Source organism: Chiloscyllium plagiosum, unplaced genomic scaffold (assembly GCF_037043375.1).
Source record: "Chiloscyllium plagiosum isolate Xiang-an unplaced genomic scaffold, Cpla_swu_hap1 HiC_scaffold_19, whole genome shotgun sequence".
NCBI classification, from domain to species: Eukaryota; Metazoa; Chordata; class Chondrichthyes; order Orectolobiformes; family Hemiscylliidae; genus Chiloscyllium; species Chiloscyllium plagiosum.
In genome coordinates this window covers 30,737,012-30,757,477 of record NW_028270157.1, presented here as the reverse complement: position 1 = coordinate 30,757,477, position 20,466 = coordinate 30,737,012, and the positions used below count along the sequence as shown (strand labels likewise).

Below are 20,466 nucleotides of genomic sequence, written 5' to 3'. Positions count from 1 at the left end.
TAATAATTGAATAATTATTAGTATGCTACAATGATTAATTCATACTGTACAAAATGCACCCAAGATGCTGGGAAGCCTCTGGCAAGCACATCAGTTCTGAAAACTTTTGCTGCATTATTAATTTAGTGAAACAAAACTGAAATCAATGTTGTCCAGATGCTGTTAAGTTCCCAAGGGCTAAAAAAAAAATGAACACCCAAACTGGCAGAGGAAATGTAAGTCACTTATGACAGAAAATTTAATGAGTGGAATTCACTTTCAGTCAGCAAAAGTCATTAAGGGCAGAGGTGTTCAAATGGTTGACAGGTATGTAAATGAACAATGTAATGCTAAAGACCTGTGTTCAATTAGGATGCAGTTTATTTTGTCAGACCCATATGTTCCAGTGTTTACTCTTCAATGTTGTGATTTTTTTTTAGAACAATAATTTAACAAGATAAGTAGCATCTTTGCATCGCCTGTTCAGGGTTGCAATATTGAGGTATTATTTGACATTCAGAGATGGGAGCGATAATCAGCTTACAATTAAGTCACACCATGCTGTAGTAAGGTATAATGTTGGCTGTGAATGGAAAGTCATACCATGCTGAACAAACTTAATTAATAATGGAAAGCATGGTGTTTTTGTTAATTCATCTCAATGGGTAACCAAATGGGGATGCTGGTTTGAAATAATAATCTAAAGTCTCCTGTGGCAGGGTGACAAATACAGCCCACTGTTAGTTAGAGGTGCCTTTGCTCAATTAATGTTGACAATATTTTGTTCTGTAAATTGCTGGAGCAATGGCAGATGAAATGAGCTTCACATGGCAAGCAACCATGGATCTTCTTAACTAACCAGGTTGCAACATTGTGATATTAGCACATAAGAACTGAGAATTCAACATCAAACCTGATATAGGAAGAGAAAAAAGAAGGAAGGAACCAAAGATTAGACAGAGAGAAGAAATATTGAAAAGTACCTGCAATATTAAGGAATGAATCTCCAGACTTGTAAATGTTAATTTTCTGTCTCAGAGAGCTAGATTATGAGTAATTAATACTTATCTCATCACTACATGGGTACTTCAAAATTAACCTTTGAAGAAAAATTTTGACAACATTTTGGATTTTGCATTTAATCATATACCTGTCCTCAGCTGAAGGTGCTGTGATATATGGGCCTAAATAATGCTAAGCACTCTAGCCTCTCCTCCTGTTGACACAGACTGATCAATAGTCTCTAATTATATATTTAGTCCATCTCAAAGATATTCTTTATCTTGACCCATGCACCATTGAAACTCTTGTTCGGGTCGCCTGAATGCTTAACTTCTCTTATGCTTTCTTTGCTGGTTTACCTGATACTAGCCTATACAAACTCCAACTCATCAAAACACAGTAATGTGTATCTATTTTAAGAAGGTTATTTCAGAGTACAACAAGACCTATATCAAAGGACCCAATATTTAAATAAATATGAATGCTGTATTTTGGCAAGGCAAATCAGGGCAGGATTTATACAGTCAATGGCATGGACCTGGGGTGCAGGTTCATAGTTCCTTGAAAGTGGAGTCGCAGGTAGACAGGGTGGTGAAGATAGTATTTGGTATGCTTGCCCTTCATTGTTCAGTACATTGAGTATAGGAGTTGGAATGTCATGTTGCAGCTGTATAGCACATTGGTTATGGCACTTTTAGAATACTGCATCCAATTCTGGTCTCCCTGCTATAGGAAATCTATTGTTAAACTTGAAAGAGTTCAGAAAAGATTTATAAGGATTAGAGGGTTTGAGCTGTCAGAAAAGGTTGAATATGCTGGGGCTTTTTCTCCCCTGGAATGTCAGAGACTGACAGGTGACGTTATGGATATTTATAAAATCATGAGGAGCATGGATAGGGTGAATAGCCAAAGTTTATTTTTCCCAGGGTAGGGGAGTCCAAAGTACAGGAAATAAGTTTAAGGTGAGAGGGGAAAGATTTTAAAGGGACCTGAAGGACAATCTTTTTACTCAGAGGGTGGTACATGTATGGAACGAATGGCCAGAGGAAGTGGTGGAGGCTGGTACAATCATAACATTTCAAAGGCATCTGGGTGGGTATATGAATAGGAAGGGTTTAGAGGAATATGGGCCAAATACTGGCAAATGGGACTAGATCAGTTTAGGATGTGTAGTCAGCATGGACAAGTTATACGCCATGCTGTACAACTCAGACTCTATAATTCTTCAAGGTTGACCCTGTACTGGCCAAATTTCATTGAGTCCTAGCTACTCCATTCAATGGAGTTTAAATTCATAAGCACCATCTTCACATTCATTCATTCCTTATATCTATTTGTACAGAACAGTCTTCTGCAGCTATTTATCAAGGATTGTACCTTTTTTTTTCCTTTTGACTCTTCTTTCCATGCCTAATTGCTGATCCTACCAGAAATACAGATATTTTCTTGATAAAAATCCTGCAATTATTAAAATCCTCCAGATCCTGAAGCAGCCATGTCAAATTGGAACAAGATCTCAACAATATTTAAGTATGGGCTGTCAAGTGACCACACAAATTCCAGGCAATGACCATCTTCAATCAGACGCAAAGGCAATCTAAATTCAACCCCTTGACATTTAATAGTGTTACCATCACCTGAATTGCTGAAAATGTGTTACTGGAACAGCGCAGCAGGTCAGGCAGCAGCCAGGGAACAGGAGAATCAACATTTCGGGCATAAGCCCTTCTTCAGGAAGAAGGGCTTATGCCCGAAACGTCGATTCTCCTGTTCCCTGGCTGCTGCCTGACCTGCTGCGCTGTTCCAGCAACACATTTTCAGCTCTGATCTCCAGCATCTGCAGACCTCACTTTCTCATCACCTGAATTGCCCAATCCCAACATTCAGGAGGTTACCACAGACCAGAAACCTAACTGGTCTTGCCATATATGCCGCTGTATATGTTAAGTTAGCAATACTGCAGAAAGACTATGCAAAGCCCATCCACCTTCTAAAAGGCACAAGTCAGGAGTGTGATGGAGAATTCCTCACATGCCTGGGTGGGTGCAGCTCCATCAACATTCAAGAAAGCTTGCTACCTCCCAGGACAAAGCAACCCACTTGATTGGCACCACATCCATAAGCATCCATTCCTTCCACCACTGACACTCATTAGTAGCAGTGTTTACTATCTACAGGATGCACTGTGGTACTCACCAAAGATTCTTCGATACCACCTTCCAAATCTATGACCATTTCCATCTAGAAGGATAAGGGCAGCAGATACATGGAAACACCAACACCTGTAATCAAAGAATCCTTACGGTGTGGAAACAGGCCCTTCGGCCCAGTAAGTCCACACTGACCCTCTGAAGAGTAACACACCCAGACTCATTCTTCTACACTATTATCCTATATTTACGCCTGACCAATGCACCTAATCTACCCTGAAAACTACTATGGGTAATGTAGCATGGCCAATTCACCTAATTTGCACATATTTGGACTGTGGGAGGAAAAGGACGCAGACACAGGGAGAATGTGCAAACTCTACACAGACAGTCGCCCAAGGCTGGAATAGAACCCGGGTCCCTGGTGCTGTGAGGCAGCAACACTAACCACTGAGCCACTGTGCCGCCCTTTCTAGTTCCCTTTCAAGCAGCTCACCATCCTGACTTGGAAATATATCACCATTCCTTCACTGCTGCTTGGTCAAAATCCTGGTATTCCCTCCCTCAGGGGATGGTGGGTCTACCTACATCACAGGGACTGCAGTGGTTGAAGGTGGCAGCTCACTACCATCTTTTCAATGGAAACTAGGGACTGACAATAAATGCTGGTTAGCCAGTGACACCACATCCCATAAGAGGATAAAAGCAAAATGTTGTGCAGGATGCCATGAGGTTTTAAGGAAAAAATCCTAAATCCTTACAAACTGCTACATTTTTGCTCTATTCCTGCTAACTCTTTGGACGACTGATTCTTAGCCCATCATGTTATGTCTACATTTTTTTGTGTGTGTCATTATTCCCATACTGTAAGGATAGCCAATGATAAGATGTTCACAGAGAATATTTTTTGCCTTGTCTAATGCAGTTGAAATCTGTCAGCTCAGTTTATATCTTCTGGGAGTTAAACCTTGAGTTACAACTTCATGAAATCAAAATTGGTTTGTTTTCAAAATAGTGTTAGAGTAAAAGTACCTGTCAGTGTTAATTTGTGGACTTTCCTATAACTGTTCTGTCCTTCTCAGCATTTCAGACCATAAGATATAGGAGCAGAAATTAGTCCATTCAGCCTATCAAGTCTGCTCCACCATTCAATCATGGCTGATAGGCTTTTCAATCCCATTTTCCTGCTTTCTCCCAGTAAACTTTGATCCCCTTGGCAATGAAGAACTTACCTATCACTGTTTTAAGTATACTCTATGATGTGGCCTCCACAGCCTACTGTGGGAATGAATTCCACAGAATCACCACACTCTGGCGAAAGAAGTTTCTCCTTCTCTCTGTTCTAAAGGGTCTTCCCTTTACTCTAAGACTGTGGCCTTGGGTCCTCACTTCTCTCGCCAATAGAAACATCTTCCCTATGTCCACTCCATCCAGGCTATTCAATATTCTGAAATTTTCTTTCAATGGCAAATAATTTGCTTGTGGCATAATGTGATAGGTGCATGAAAGCTTCATAATGTGACCTGTTAAAATTTCATTGAGTCATACAGCACAGAAACAGAACCTTCAGTCCAACCTGTCCATGCTGGTCATAATCCCAAACTAAACTAGTCCCACTTGCCTGTGTTTTGCCCATATCCATCCAAACATTTATTATTCATTTACTTAACCAAATGAATTTTAAAACCTTATAACTATACCCACATCCACCACTTCCTCTCAAAGTTCATTCCACACATGAACCACTCTCTGTGAAAAACATTGCCCCCAAGTCTTTTTTTTAATTTTTCTCCTCTCAACTTAGAAATAGGTCCCCTAGTCTTGAAATCACCCACCCTAGGGAAAGGACACCTGTTATTCATCTTATCTGTGCCCTTCATTATTTTATAAACCTCTTTAAGGTCATCTCTCAACCTCCTACTCTCCAGTGTCAACCTATCCAACATCTCCTTATAACGAAAACCCACCATTCCCGGCAACATCCTAGTAAATCTTTTCTGAACCCTCTCCAGCTTTATAATATTCTTCCTATAACAGAGACCAGAACTGGACACAGTTCCCCAGAAGAGGCCTCGCCAACATCCTGTACAACCTCAACATAACATCCCAACTCCTATATTCAAAGGCACTAGCCAAAAGCTATTAAATATTACAATGAGTATACATTTGCTCAGACTGAACTTCGATAATCAGGCTTACAAAGGCAAAATACTCCTTGGGGGATTGTGGCCATAAATCTATATTCTAGCACTCAATATCTGAGTGCATCATTGTTTCAACAGATTGCAACACACTATGACGATGACAGAACATTTTTGTAAAACTTATTTCAGAAGTGAAAAATCAGTAGATTCAAGACCTTTTTCAGTGTATACTTGAAATATTAAAACATAGAAAATCTGGGAGTAGTGCTACCTTTTGATGTAATGGTTTGCATTGCTTAAAATACAATTATTGAAACATACAAACACAAATAACAGAGCATAATCACAAATGTGATGTTGGTAATCATTTAGTAAATAGCCCTATACACTTCTATCATTTTAAAAACCAAGATGGAGATTTGCGATATGGTATCATAAAAATTTAAAGGGAGTTAATTTCAATGTCTAGTACTGAAAAATGTAATCTCTTGCACAGACCAATGAATGACAAAAAAAGGACATTAATCAATTACACTAATATCTAATTAACATAGAATGTAAACAAATTTGGATTGGCAGCTTTGATTAATAATATTTCAGGAAAATCTTCAAAGCACAGTTATCAAGCCTTCCCTGACAAAACTTTTGGTGAACTCAGAATTCCTGTTCTATTACAACAAATTCAGTATTCTACAAGCCTGTCAAAAGGCTTGTAAAATATATTTAATTAATGTACTTTTACATTGATCAGAGCATCACTGATAGATGATGTTCGGTACTGCTTCTGCTGTTTTACTCTTTGGTGTTAAAGTGGGTAGACATCAGTGACTGGAAAGTAATTGATTTTGTCATCCTGGAAAGAAGATCAGAAGCAAAGATATAAGAAGAGCTTCAATGAATGAATGCTACCCTGATGCACTTTGTATGGTATGATCTGCCGGTATAGCACGCAAAACACCATTTTTCACTATATCTCAGTACATGTGACAAAAATGCATCAATCAATTCAATGTCAAGTAAAGATGGTCAAAAGGGAGATGGGCATTCAAGAGAGTACACGTCTTCTGTAGCAGCAATCAAAAAATGCCGAAATCAAAGTAAACCCTTTTTCAGTTACCTTTGCTGAAAAGTTTCTTTCTCAGCCTCTTAAACATTTTTTGGTCTGATACTGTTATACAGAATTCAGAAGTCCTTTCAAAATTCTAAAGTGATATCCGTTGCAATGGTAAAAGACATTTTCATGCCATGATTCCAGCATCCATCTGATTTGCTCAATTCCAGCTACAATTCCTCTATTTCAAAGTGTGTACAAAAGTTGTGAGCTGCGCCTGCCTGTCTCAGCTCATTGCTCTTTGGGACATGCTTCATTAATTCTATTGAATGACAGGCAAAGTGTTGGACACTCAGGTGTTTTGGGCCCATCCTTTGGCCAGTTCTTGGTTCCTTTTTGTCATAGTATAATGCCCAAAGCAATGTAATAGTGAGTATCATGGCCAGTAACTGTGTCACTCCAATGGAAATCCCAAGAAACTTCAACACTTGTAATTGCTTTGTGCCACGCAGGAAGTTGTATATTTTCTGTCCACAGCCCTGTTTCAAGAACAAAAGATGTTACATTAAATAACTCTTTTTTAAAAAAGCCCTTCTTTTAAATCTCTTTTCTACCCCCACTGAAATATACTCTGAAGTTCAACTATATGGTCTGCATCAACATAAAGTGCAGTAAAGTATACGAGTTTGCACTCAGTGGAAACACGCTCATTTTTTCAACTTACATATTGGTATGCAAGATGCTAATTACTGCTTGTATATATGCTGCACAAAGAACCCGAATTCGCTGGTAACATAACAGACTAAGACATTGTTGGTGTGTAAATTGTCCAGCAATTTATGGCAAGGAAGAGAACCTTAATTTGCAAAGCACAACAAGCAATTGGATAAGATACAGCAATCCATAAATTCACCTTGCAAGAGTAGAATCTCACTGTGAGCCTCCCACACATTTCAAGAAATTGCAGCACTTGAATTAAAAATTATATTAAAAATTAAACTCATCACAGAAAGTTAAAGCTGGTACCTAACAGTAAAATGACCCTTTCGACGACAAAGTTTTATGTTGCTGAAATGCTCCCTACCCACGTAGAAAAAGAAACATTGAGTCTGCGAGTTCTCATTTGTGTAAGTTGTTCTTCAGATTTTTAAAAGATAAAACGTACAATTTAATACGTCTCTTACTTTACTTCCTGCATCTATTCTCTCTCTCAACCCAACAATTTATCCCTCTCCTTTCTGTACCCGATTTCAATCTAATTCACACTACTGTTTTCTCTGTTGTTCCTCTGTTTTAAACATGGTATTTTCAGCTTCATATTTCCAGCAACTTTCAGTGCAAAAGAAAATGAGCTGAAGGATGGCAGCAGTGGAATATCTGCATATTATCCCAATCAAGGCACTTAGCTCCTGATGTCATTACAGTCTTGGTCCAAAATTGGACAAAAGACATGAATTCAAGGGGTGAGATGAGAGTTACTGTCCTTGACAAATTGTCATTTGACCAAGTATAGCATAAAGGAGCCCTAGTAGTACTGAAATCAATGGAATCGGAGGGAAACCCCTACACTGGTTGGAGTCAGACCTAGCACAAAGGAAGATGGTTGTGGTTGTTCACTGCCGAAATTCCTCAGGATAATACCCTAGACCAAACCATCTTCAGCTGCGTCATCAAAGGCCTTCCTCCTGCATAATGTCAGATGTTGGGGCATTCACTGACTATACAATGTTCAGCACAATTTGTGACTCCTCACATATTGAAGTCATCCGTGCCCATATGCAATTACTATGTGGACCAACATTCAGGCTTGAGGTGATAAGTAGCAAGTAACATTTGTGCCTCATAAATGCCAGGCAATGATTAGCTCAAACAAGAGAGAATCTTATTTCCCCCTGACACTGAATGTTATTGCTCCTACTATCAACATCTTGGGAGGGGTTACCAGTAACTGATCCAGAACAGACGTTTAAATGTTGTGGTTCTGTTCGCCGAGCTGGGAATTTGTGTTGCAGACGTTTCGTCCCCTGTATAGGTGACATCCTCAGTGCTTGGGAGCCTCCTGTGAAGCACTTCTATGATGTTTCCTCCAGCATTTATAGTGGTTTGTCTCTGCCACTGCCGGTTGTCAGTTCCAGCTGTCCGCTGCAGTGGCCGGTATATTGGGTCCAGGTCGATGTGTTTGTTGAAACAAAGCAACCTGGACCCAATATACCGGCCACTGCAGCGGACAGCTGGAACTGACAACAGGAAGCAGCAGAGACAAACCACTATAAATGCCAGAGGAAACATCACAGAAGCGCTTCATAGGAGGCTCCCAAGCACGGAGTATGTCACGAAACGTCTGCAACACAAATTCCCAGCTCGGCGAACAGAACCACAACAACGAGCACCCGAGCTACAAATCTTCTCACAAACTTTGAAGACGTTTAAATTCATGCATGTTATGGCTTTTGGTGAGTTGCTGTATTTCCTGCACACCAGTTGACCTTAAGATCACGTTTTTTGTTGGGCCTCAGCCTTAATTTGTTTAAAGGTCCACTTTTGTTTCATCACAATTTGGTCATGTTTCCAACACAGGAATACTTTGCACTTGCGACTTTGTAGTTCCCGGATCTCCTGGTCTCTTACATCAAACCATCCTTTGCAAATTTGGTTGCCCATAGGAATTTATCACCATTCCCTACCTGCTGCATGACATCATACAAGCCTTGATCTTCACCAATGGACCCACTACACATCCGATGCATGTCTAAACTGGGGTCAAGCAAGGCTGTTTCAACCTAGCAATGTGAGACTTCAATATCTTCCCTGCTGCAACACTCCACCCTGTATCTAGAAGCTTCCTGGTGTAGAGCTAATCTACAGGACAAGTGATGGACTGTTCAACCTGTGTCACCTCCAGTCCAAAACCAAGAATACCCCAACCTCTGTCATCAAGTCATAGTACACAGACAACACCTGCAAATTCAAACACTCAGAGGCCAAGCTCCAAATTTGCAGCAATGCATTCACTAAGGCAAATAAAACAATGTGTCTAAAGCTACACACATGGAAGGTCCTCTCTATCAGCCTTCTCTGGGCCATATAGTGCTATGGAATTCATCAACACGTGAGGGTTCCATTCAATTCATATTCATGTATTATCACTTCCTGAGGTGTGTGCCTATGACCCTGGCAGTTGTTACAACTCATCGATCCTGAAGCAGTCCCATGCGCCTGGTGCAATTGGGGGTTCAGGGCTTTACAGTGGTGATATATGGGAAACAAAGGCTACCTATTGCGATCTTGGCTCATGACACCATTGTGTAATCCCTGACTGAGGCAAAGTGCAGATACAATGCTATCCATTCCTCAACAACGGCCATGATGGAATAGAAGATTGCTAGAGATGCATTTGCACTGCTGGGACAGATCTGGAAAGGCCCTCCAATGGTCCAGACACAGTATGCCACATCATACTGGTGTGTTACCTCTGCATAATTGGTGCTGGCAATGAGGTGATGATTTAGAAAACTGCTCCCATTCTCCCGGTTCCTCAGTGTCAGAGGAGGAGGATAAGGACAATGAAGTGGAGGAAGGTGACATTGTCCAAGTCAGAGCTCAATTTATTCATGTACTACAAGCCAACATAACTTCATTCACACCTAATTCCGGTAGAAGACAGCTGGGTGCAGCAGACAATAGCTGACTGTTACATTTTTTTCATAATTCAGCCTCAGTTGGCTTCACTTTTGTTCCCTTTTGTGTTTTATAGTTTAGATTAGATTTGATTCCTTACAGTGTGGAAACAGGCCCTTCGGCCCAACAAGTCCACACCAACCCTCCGAAGAGCAACCCACCCAGACCCATTCCCCTACATTCACCCCTGACTAATGCACCTAACACTACGGGCAATTTAGCATGGCCAATTCACCTAAACTGCACACCTTTGGACTGTGGGAGGAAACCGGAGCACCCGGAGGAAACCCATGCAGACACGGGGAGAATGTGCAAACTCCACACAGCCAGTTGCCCGAGGCGGGAAATGAACCAGAGTCCCAGGCGCTTTGAGGCAGCAGTGCTAACCACTGAGCCACTGTGCCGATGTTCCCTGACTGGACAATGAGAAGACATGGACCTACAGCAGTCACTGGGGATAGGGTAGCATTGACTTAGAGGCAGCACAAAATGGCTGCCCGTGGAGTTGGCATAAGGATGGCAGAGAAAGTTCAGCATTAGGGAGCAAGATCATAAGTGAGGACAATAGTAGCTTTGAGTATAAGATAAACCCAACATAACAGACTGAACAAAGAAGCTAACAAATTAAAATATGGAAGATTCTGTACAAAGTCACAGTGGCAAATATCTATAACAGGCAGTATGATAAGAGATGTTTGAGAATATATGGCCCAAAGTCTGTCATTTAGCAAGAATTGTAACAAATGTATGATCCCACAATAATGAAACTTCTTTAGATAATTGAGTATTGTGAAATTAAGAACTGTAATCTACACCTAACTTTCAGAGATTTGGTTGAATTGCTTGAAAACAAAGGGCTTTAGAGAGTGGAGTGGCACCCCCATCTCATTGGCAAGGGAGACTGAATGACAAATGGGTAAGCAGAGGATCTCTAAGGGGCACCAGCTTGAAATCGAGAAATGGCAGCTTCCCAACTTTAATAAGTGAATCTAAATAACAAGATAGCTCAAATGAATTCTTATGTCCAAGGATGGAGGGGGATTAGGAGGAGGACAGAGAAATCTTGTAAAACCATAGGAATTCACAGATGATTCTCGAGCTGGGAAAAAAGTGATTGAATTTCAGTCGTATTAGTGGGATTTCAATCAATGTTGTCTTAAGTAAAATAGTTGGAGAAGAAATATTTAAAGTAGGGACAATAATTTTCATCTCATTAGAAATCTTCTATTTAAAACATACTCACAGAGGGCATTGGAATAAAAGGAATTAGAATTGCAGCTAAAAGATGGAGGGACAGTGTTTATTTGACATTCCAAGGTCAGGTGACAAAGAAGCCACTCAACTCATTTGCTAAAGAATTCTAACATTACATAACTTTATATATAAACCAACTTTATATTAGAACTGACATGATGAATTTTGTAGGCATTAACATCTTTTTGTTTCTCCTGTAGTAACTCCAAGGATTGGAATTGTGATGATGCTGCTCCTTTAACAAGATTGTGCTGTCCTTGGCTTTTTTTTTTCAGAGACATCGTGAAAGCAGCAATTCCAGAATGTCTGGCTTGGGTGGGTTTTAGGGCCAAGTTGATTATAGTTAACAGATACTGCCTCGGGAAATAGGCTTTTAAATTAAAAGAAAACACTTGTACAATGAAAGGGGATTGGCCAGTTCTCCCAGCTCAGATTTTCTTGGGTTTGGTTTAGGTTTTAAGCAGTCTGGCCATTTACTAAAAGCTCTCAATTCAATTTGAGACTGTAATCCAAGAAACAGCTACAAGGCAGGTGGTGTTCCATGCTGCCATCTCTCTCTCTCTACTGTAAGACCCTGTGTTTGATGTTTCCTTTTGTGCCAAGGAGTGTAGTTGGAACAGCATCATTAAGTTGATTTAATCTGTTGGGTTTTCGGGTATGTTACATTATTCGACATTCTGTTCTCTTTTGTTTGTGTTTCATTGTAAATGAAATCTTGTAAATAAATTCTGTTTTGTTTAAAACTAAGTGGTTTGACCAGAAGCATCTCTCCTGGAATAGCCACTGTACTCCTGCTCAAAACAACTAGCAAAGTTAGGGTCCGGGCTACTCTCTTGAAATGTTTTGAGGGGTTTTGGCTGGGTCCATAACAGAATGTAAATTAATGGGATGCATTGTAAGTTCCCAAGGAATAGTGATAAAGCAATATGCTAAACACCATGACATCATGGGAGAAACTAGGGTTACTATAAAGGTGTCCATCATTAATCAGGTGCTTACAGAACTGGATATATAGATCAGGGAATGGAACAATGACATCAATGTTGCATGTAATTATTGTAACTCGAAGCGTATAAATTGGGAAAAGTAGAGTTTCACTGCCTCGTCCTCTGATCTGAGCCATAATTAAGGTGACAACTGGGCTCCACATGAAAACTAGTTTCGGAATGGCCTCTGGCCTCTCTATCAAGTGTAGTAAAGGAGCTCCAAACAAAGATCAATTTGTACTACTGAACACAGAACTCAAGATTCCTCTTTGACATCTCTCCCCAGCAGAGAGGATAGTTAGAAAGGATGTAGCTAAGTAAACTGTGTGGCCTGGTGGCTAAACAATAACCAATATGAGAGATTGACTTGTATGCGGAGGGAGTATTGGACATGCCTGACCTGCTGTGCTTTTCCAGCAGCACAATCTCAACTCTAATCTCCAGCATCTGCAGTCCTCACTTTCGCCTATGCTGGCTATATACTACGTACAGCACAGCTTCATGGCTGCTGATTCTTTATATTGACAACTGATGGTCAATGCAGATTGCAAACACTTGTCCTGGTGCACAGTAATGTTTCAAAGATGACATAATTGCAAGGGTTGCTGGTCTGTGGTCAGATCTCTACTGAGTAGCAAGTCATTGTGGAAATGTTGCATGGTAAGACGGGGTAGAAATCAGATATGAAATACGCTACAGCAGCAGGGAAAGCAATTAATGAGGTGAGTTTGGCAAGTTATGGTGAGAAAATTCACTAAGCACCTGCCGCAAAATCCCCCCAAAATGTTGATGGATCTTGGACTTAACTTCTTCTGGATAAGATTCAGCCCAGAGTATTTAACGACAAAACTTCAAGCTTGACACTAAGCTCATGGCTTCCAAACCAGTAATGTTATCAGTCCTTACATATGCATCAAAGACATGGATAACATACAGAAATATGCCTCAAATTCCTTGTAAAGTATCACCAGTGATGATTCTGCAACATTCTGCAAATCCAATGGCAGGATTAACATTCTAGTTTCAGTGTCCTCTCTCAGGTCAACATCGTGGGGCACTGGTCACAGTTAGCTGCATTGAGGGTTCTCATTGTCTGTTAATTTGACATAAGACTTCTTAAACAAACTTTCTACTCTGGGCTTTGTTCGAGAAAAGTGGGCAGGGAAAATGCTTCACAAACATTCTTAAAACTTCCATGATAAAAATGCAATATCCCCATTGACTCATGGAGTCTCCAGCCCAAGTCCAGAGAGAGAGTCCCCTACGTTGCCATTAGATCAAGTGTCTCGGACAACCCAGATGGAAGTCAAGGGCAAACAGCAAACAGAATTTGCAAAATCCCAAGCACCCTAGGAGTTTCAAAAGCCCCTTTAGCAGAGTGTGCAGATCTAGCACAGGATTATTTAATGACCTGAAGATCTGCAACACCGAAGTGGAAGAAAATAATCCTTATTCCCAAGGGACTTCCTATGAAGACGTTTATCTACTTAACAATAAATTATAATAATGACAGCAACTCAAATGCCACATGAATATTGCCTTCTTTACGCCACAGTGTAAATTAAATGCAATGTAGCAGATTACTGTCTGAAATCTGTGCTGCTAAATGTAATGCCAACTTAGATTTCCTGTTAAGTACATTTTATGGAATGCATGTCCACAGATTTGAACACCAAAAAAAAAGCACAATGGATTTATAAACATCATAAATCTTGCCAAAAGCACACAGTATCAATGGCATTTTTCTAAATCACCTTATGTTTTTATATTAGTTGGTAGCACTCACTTGTAAGTAGATTGAAGGTTAGTTGTCACCTTCAGTACACAATAAATAGAGCAGAGGCATTTCAGAATTACCTCTGATGGCATGATATCTGAGGTTCTAACATGCTTAGCACTTAAACAGCCTTTCAAATACCTGGATCTAATTCCCAAAGGATTGAGTTTCATAATATCTTAGATATAATTTTTTGCTTGACAGACTTCAATTGACGTTACCAGGGTTTGAAAAAAAATGTAATATTCTGTAGGACATAAGTCATTACCTCAGAATTATTCACAGTAAATTAACTATTTGAAAGCTACTAACTAAATCATTTTGTCTATTTTGCTGTCAGCAACCTGCCACTATCGCATTATTTAACAAATTCTTGTTATTGAATGTTGGTTCATAAATTAGGTCAAGGTTTGGCAGATTGATTCCATGTCAGTTTTCACCCAGTCAAGGAGCAAATTTTATTTCTTTGCCTTTCAGATAAAACTAGAATGGTAAGATAGTGGACACACAGAAGGCAAAGGCAAACCAAAAGTTAAAATATAGTGTGCAAAAAATAATATAAAGTAGTATCAAGGCAATATTTTTTCTACTTAATTCACAGATGTGGGCATCTCTAATTGAACATTAGTGAACCGGTTTTTTATGCCAATCAACAGTGGTGGCATTTTTCTTTCAATTCAACTTTCAAACCTGCCTTAGTGGTATTTGAATACAGATTAAACATTAAGCTAGGGTTTTGAATTATTTTGAATTACCACTATGCCACTGCGCTCACAAATAGAAATTAAGGGCAACGGTTTCTAGTGCAGTTCTTTCTTCAAATCTTTAAATAACTTAAGTAATATTTTAGTAATCTATAAACAAGTTACGGCTAACACCTAAATAGCCATCAGCAGTATTTACTGCATTATTAAAGTCTTTTCAACAATAGCCTCTGAACAGGATTGTAAATGAATGCCCCAAAGAAAATGGTGCAGATGCTTTCAACATGGAAACAGTTATCAAAATATGTATTCTATATTCACATAAAACCTCAAATATTGAAAACAAAATTTGGCATAGAAACAATTATAATACAAGTTTTAATCCTCTATAAATCTAGAATTTATTCTCAGATTCATCTGTCCATGTCAAGTTATTGCTTTAGAAAACAAATGCTGTAAGAACTGCAAAAATGAACGTGCATTTTGACAAAGTATAAAATAAATCTGTTTACACTACTCCATATAATTAACTGGTACCATTAACAGGTCTTTATACTTCCATATTTATTTTAAAACGTAACTAGGCAAAAAGACCTCACAAGATGTGAGTACTGTTTTGCCACTGTGTCTTTATGATGCTGCCGTGGGAACTTTCACATGTACAATATGAACACTAACTAAAGCTTGATGTAAACAAAATGAGAGAATGAAAAAGGAAAAGTAAAAGCTTAGTTCATTATTTCCTGGCAGAAATCACTTCGACATAAACTGTGAAATGCCTAAGAGACCTCCTTTGGCAAATATCATTTATTTGTTGACAAGTTGTGAATGATTTACTTCTTTCCAAGTAACAAAAAGCTTCATTGAAATACATTCCAGTCATGATCATATTACTGCAAATTGAATTAAATGCTATTTAACCTGAGCCAGGGTTTTAGCTCTTCACGCTGCTAGCAGTAACATCTGAAAGCCATAATTTTATTGCAAAAGCAAAGATTAGCATCAAGAGAAAGAAAACTAATGCTGAGAGAAATAAATTGGGAAGTAGTGAATAAGTAACATTAGGCTTTGCTTTTGAAAGATCATTGTAAAAGCTCGGAAAGGTTTAAAGCAAACTAAGAAAATAAGAGCAGAAGAACACAAAAGGATTCAGTAGGGAGGGATAATGGAGGGAGGGAGGGCCCAGAGGCGTAATGTTTGCCTTTACTGCCTGGGTAGTAGTCTAAAAGGAGGGATCATGCATATATTATGGAATGTTACTGGTTTCATTGTTTTTGATCATTTTGCACAGTTTCTTTTATCCAACCATATAAACTGAGCTTTCAGAGTTAAAGAAAGTATACTGTGTACTGAAATAAATCAATATTAAGACTTGTACATTTCCAGTCTATTATTGAAGATTTTGTCAGTAGGTCAAGCAGCATACAGAGAGAAAGAGAGAGAAAGAGGGAGAGAAAGAGGGAAAGAGGGAGAGAGAGAGAGAGAGAGCGCGCAAGTGCTATTTGTCAACAAATAAATGATATTTGCCAAAGGAGATCTCTTAGGCATTTCACAGTTTATGTCGAAGTGATTTCTGCCAGGAAATAATGAACTAAGCTTTTACTTTTCCTTTTTCATTCTCTCATTTTGTTTACATCAAGCTTTAGTAGAGATTTGATAGAGATTACATCACTAACTGCAGAGATGACAAGAGCCCTGACTTTCCTAGTTTTAGGAAGGCCTCTCATATTAGGTGTCACTCAGGCACTTTACTGAACAGTGGTGAGTCTTCCCCTGGGATCAAAGACCCTGTGCATGGAATCCCACTGTCTAACAGATGCCTGCTGAAATGTACCAGTTCCACTGAGGAGGGATACCATTGGCAGATAATGGTTACTGCCAGTAGAACACCTTCCCAATTATAGCACAAAGGAGATTGGATGGGTTAAATGGGGAGAAAGTGCTGGAAGCAAGGGCAGCAGATTGCTCAGTAGTCCACCCCTTCCTGATGGTGGGTAGAAGCCATAAGGTCCCCTTTCTCTTCTTATCCTATCCTGTACATTCTTTGATATCCAGGGTTCACAGAATTAGATGACCCTACTCTGTCTTCATTGGAATATGCTGGCCCTGTACTCTTCCTATTCCCTTCTTGAATGTTCCCTGTTCTGACGCAGATTTACCCAAAACTATTGGCTCCCAATCCACTTTGGCTCTATTGTACCAGCTCTTATTTTAATGAAAAAGTTTAGAACTTTGAATTCAGATCCATCCTTTTTCATAAATGTAGTTATGATCGCTGTCTGAAAAATGTTCTCCCACCGTTATTTCAACTACTTGCCTGGCTTCCTGACCTAAAATTAAGTTCAGGACTGCCCCGTCTCTCATAGGGCCTTCTACACACTGGCTTGAAAAGCTGCTCCAGATATATTTTAAGAATTCTGTCCCTTTAAATATTCCTCAATAACTTTCCTATTAATATTCCTTTTAATAAATGTCTTCTGAAAATTTAATTACAGTAAACCCACTGGTTCTACCAGTTGCAGAACAATAGACTTGTTAATCATTTACTCAACAGGACTAAAGACGTGACTTGGCAATGCAAGATCTATGTCCTGTCATTGCTCGAGGATGCTTCCATTGAAAGAGCAGTGGCTACCTTGAAGATGCAGGCCCAGCAGAACACAATGTGTGTTTGGACCTGCAATCCACCACTATAGCCACAGATACAGTGCATCAATAGCAAGGTAAGAAGGAGACAAGGAACCTTAGCCTTCCTCCCATTACTCCTTCTCCTCAAAGGAGGTGCCCATTGGACACCAACAGGCAAGAGATGCACCAGCCAGGGACCCGAGATGGCCTTTCCATATCCCCTCCCCCATTGACCCCATCACCTCCAGTAGATTACGCAGAAGAGAGTGCACTTGTGCAGGAGACGCTTAGCAGGCTAAGAACCTCTAAGCTAAGAAGCCATCTGCCAAAGTCATTGCAATTAACAAGACATGGCATCAGTACACTGCCTCCACTTCAGAGGCAGATGTCAGAGGGGTGCAGAGTGATAGACAAAGAAGAGATTTTGGAGGCACCCGAGAGACATGGCTATTTATTCAATATCTATAGTTTGGACTCCTATAAATATACATTCATTTACAGATAGGTATTCTGTGGTTTCATTATGCCATAAGGTGCTGGCATGGCTGGATGAATGGTCCTCCAGCTACAAATCATTTGTTATTTCACATCATCCGCAATATGAGTGCCTAATGTTGTTCTCATTACCTAGAGAAGGTTAGACTTACCTGGGGGCTCTGCAACTAAAACTCACAAGACTGATTACAGGCATAGTGGGATTGTTGAATGAGGTGAGATGAAGGAGATTGGGCCTGTATTTGTACTTTGCAGGAAAGAAGAGACTATATGAGACATAAAAATCTGACAAAGCTCTGCAGGGTGGAGGCAGGAGAGATTCTTTCCTTAACTCAGTCTCCATAGCCAGATAACTCACTCTCAGGGTAAGAGGTAGGCAATACATAAGCAAGATATAAAGGACTTCATTCTCTCAGATAGTTGGGTGTGTTTGGAATTGTGCCATCCATTGGATAATGGTGGTGTCATCTCCGAATATGCTCATCTAATATAACGTAAGATTTCCAAAAGAGAAAAATCTCCAGAGCAACAGGGATACCAAGGGAATAAGGTGATTGGTTACAGTAGTCATGAAGACAGACAGCTGTGCAGAACACTATATGGTCTGATTGACTAAATCAAATTGAATCAGCTTTATTGTCACAGTGAACGAATACAGCGAAAAGTTTACAAGTTGTCATTTACGGCACTACCTTAGGTACAAGATACCTAGGTACAGATAATTAAGCATTTGGAATAACTTCAAAAAATAGGGATCGAAAAGATTTACAAGGATATTTCTAGAGTTGGAGAGTTTGAGCTATAGGGAGAGGCTAAATAGGCTGGGGATATTTTCCCTGGAGCATTGGAGGCTGAGGGGTGACTTCAAAGAGTTTCATAAAATCATGAGGGGCATGGATAGGGTAAACAGACAAAGTCTTTTCCCAGAGTGGGGAAGTCCAAAACTAGAGACTATGGGTTCAGGGTGAGAGGGGAGCTATTTAAAAGGGACCTAAGGGGCAGCTTTTTCATGCTCAAGGTGAAGCATATATGGAATAAGCTGCCAGAGGAAGTGATTAGATTACTTATAGTGTGGAAACAGGCCCTTTGGCCCAACAAGTTCACTCCGACCCTCCGAAAAGCAACCCACCCAGACCCATTCCCCTATATTTACCCCTTCACCTAACACTATGGGCAATTTTAGTATGGCCAATTCACCTAACCTGCACATCTTTGGATGGGGCTGGTACAGTTACAGCATTTAAAGGCATCTGGATGGGTATATGAATAGGAAAGGTTGAGGGGGATATGGGCCAAATGCTGGTAAATGGGACTAAATTTATTTGAGATACCTGGTGGAGTTGGTGAGTTGGAGCAAAGAGTCTGTTTCCACGGTGTACATCTCTATGACCACATAATAAAATTCCTAGCATAAGGAAAAAAAGGAAAAAAAATATACAATTTACAATGCATCCACCCTGGCACCCTGCGGTGGCACCCAGCCTCCAGAATGCACTGAGCCAATTTTACAGACCACACCTGGCTTTGAAACTCAAGACCATACCTCCAGTCTGCAAGGGAACCTTAGATCCTTGCAATGGCCTCCAGTCCCTTGCCTCCAGTCCACAAGGGGCCTTGTCTACCTGTGACCAGGACTCACCTTCCTGTGACACGCTTGCCTCCATTCTCAGCTGATTCCAACAGAGTAACTTTAAAAAAACGTTTAAAGTTTTTAGGAGTTTAGAAAACACAAAAGGAAAGGAAGAGAAGTGGAGAGAAGAAGAGAAGAGAAGGGAAGAGAGAAGAAGAGAAGAGGAGGGAAGAGAGAAGAAAAGAGAAGAGAAGAGAAGGGAGGAGAGAAAAAGGGAAGAAGGGGAGGAAGGAGAGAAGAAGGAGAGGAAGGAGAGAAGAGAGGGAGGAAGGAGAGAAGAGAGGGAGGAAGGAGAGAAGAGAGGGAGGAAGGAGAGAAGAGAGGGAGGAAGGAGAGAAGAGAGGGAGGAAGGAGAGAAGAGAGGGAGGAAGGAGAGAAGAGAGGGAGGAAGGAGAGGAAGGAGAGAAAGGAAGAAATGTCCTTATGTTGGCCTGATAAAGCTTTCAGGAAACATAATCCACATCTGGAGCATGAGCGATGGTGGCCCACATGGAGGAGATTTATGCAGTATTGGACCTCTCTCCACTGTCAATATGAGGACTCCTTGCTACTGTCATCAGCCAGGCCTACTGGGAGTGGCTCTCGTCTACCAGCACCCAGTCCTATAATCAAGAGACGCATTAATAACTTAAGCCATCTGACTGTGCTTCAGGATGCAGAAATTGCGAAAGCTTCCCAGATATTATGCACAAACCTGGAGGATTAGGCTGGTTTAGTCACATTTTAGTTGCACATTCATGGAATGGAATCCCTTTCTGATGGCAACAGCAGCTGGCACTCTAATGACAATCTACAATATTCTTGACACCATGGAAACTGGCTGTTACAACAAATCCCACTGGCCTGGCTCCCTGCCTCTCTGCAGACAGGGGAAGACTCACAAATTCATGGCTTCGTCAGAAGACAGCATTAGTGACCTCCCAAGAACAGTTGACTGTGGCTGATCAGAAGATACCTCAGAAGTCCTTAGTGGAGCCCTAGAAAAAAA

The 20,466-nt window shown here is 40.3% G+C and overlaps 1 protein-coding gene across 5 annotated transcripts in view; it reads right to left on the bottom strand.

Moving 5' to 3' along the window:
- tspan12 (tetraspanin 12) overlaps positions 1-20,466 on the bottom strand; it is a 57,010-nt gene that overhangs the window by 665 nt on the left and 35,879 nt on the right. For 4 of the 5 annotated variants that reach the window (XM_043709606.2, XM_043709605.2, XM_087997185.1 and 1 more), the window contains exon 8: positions 5,538-6,865. In XM_043709606.2, the coding sequence (XP_043565541.1) occupies positions 6,557-6,865 (309 nt within the window). In that variant the 3' untranslated portion in view covers positions 5,538-6,556. Of the gene's footprint in view, positions 1-5,537; positions 6,866-20,466 lie in introns of those variants that run through there. The other variant, XR_015760427.1, reaches the window with a different exon arrangement.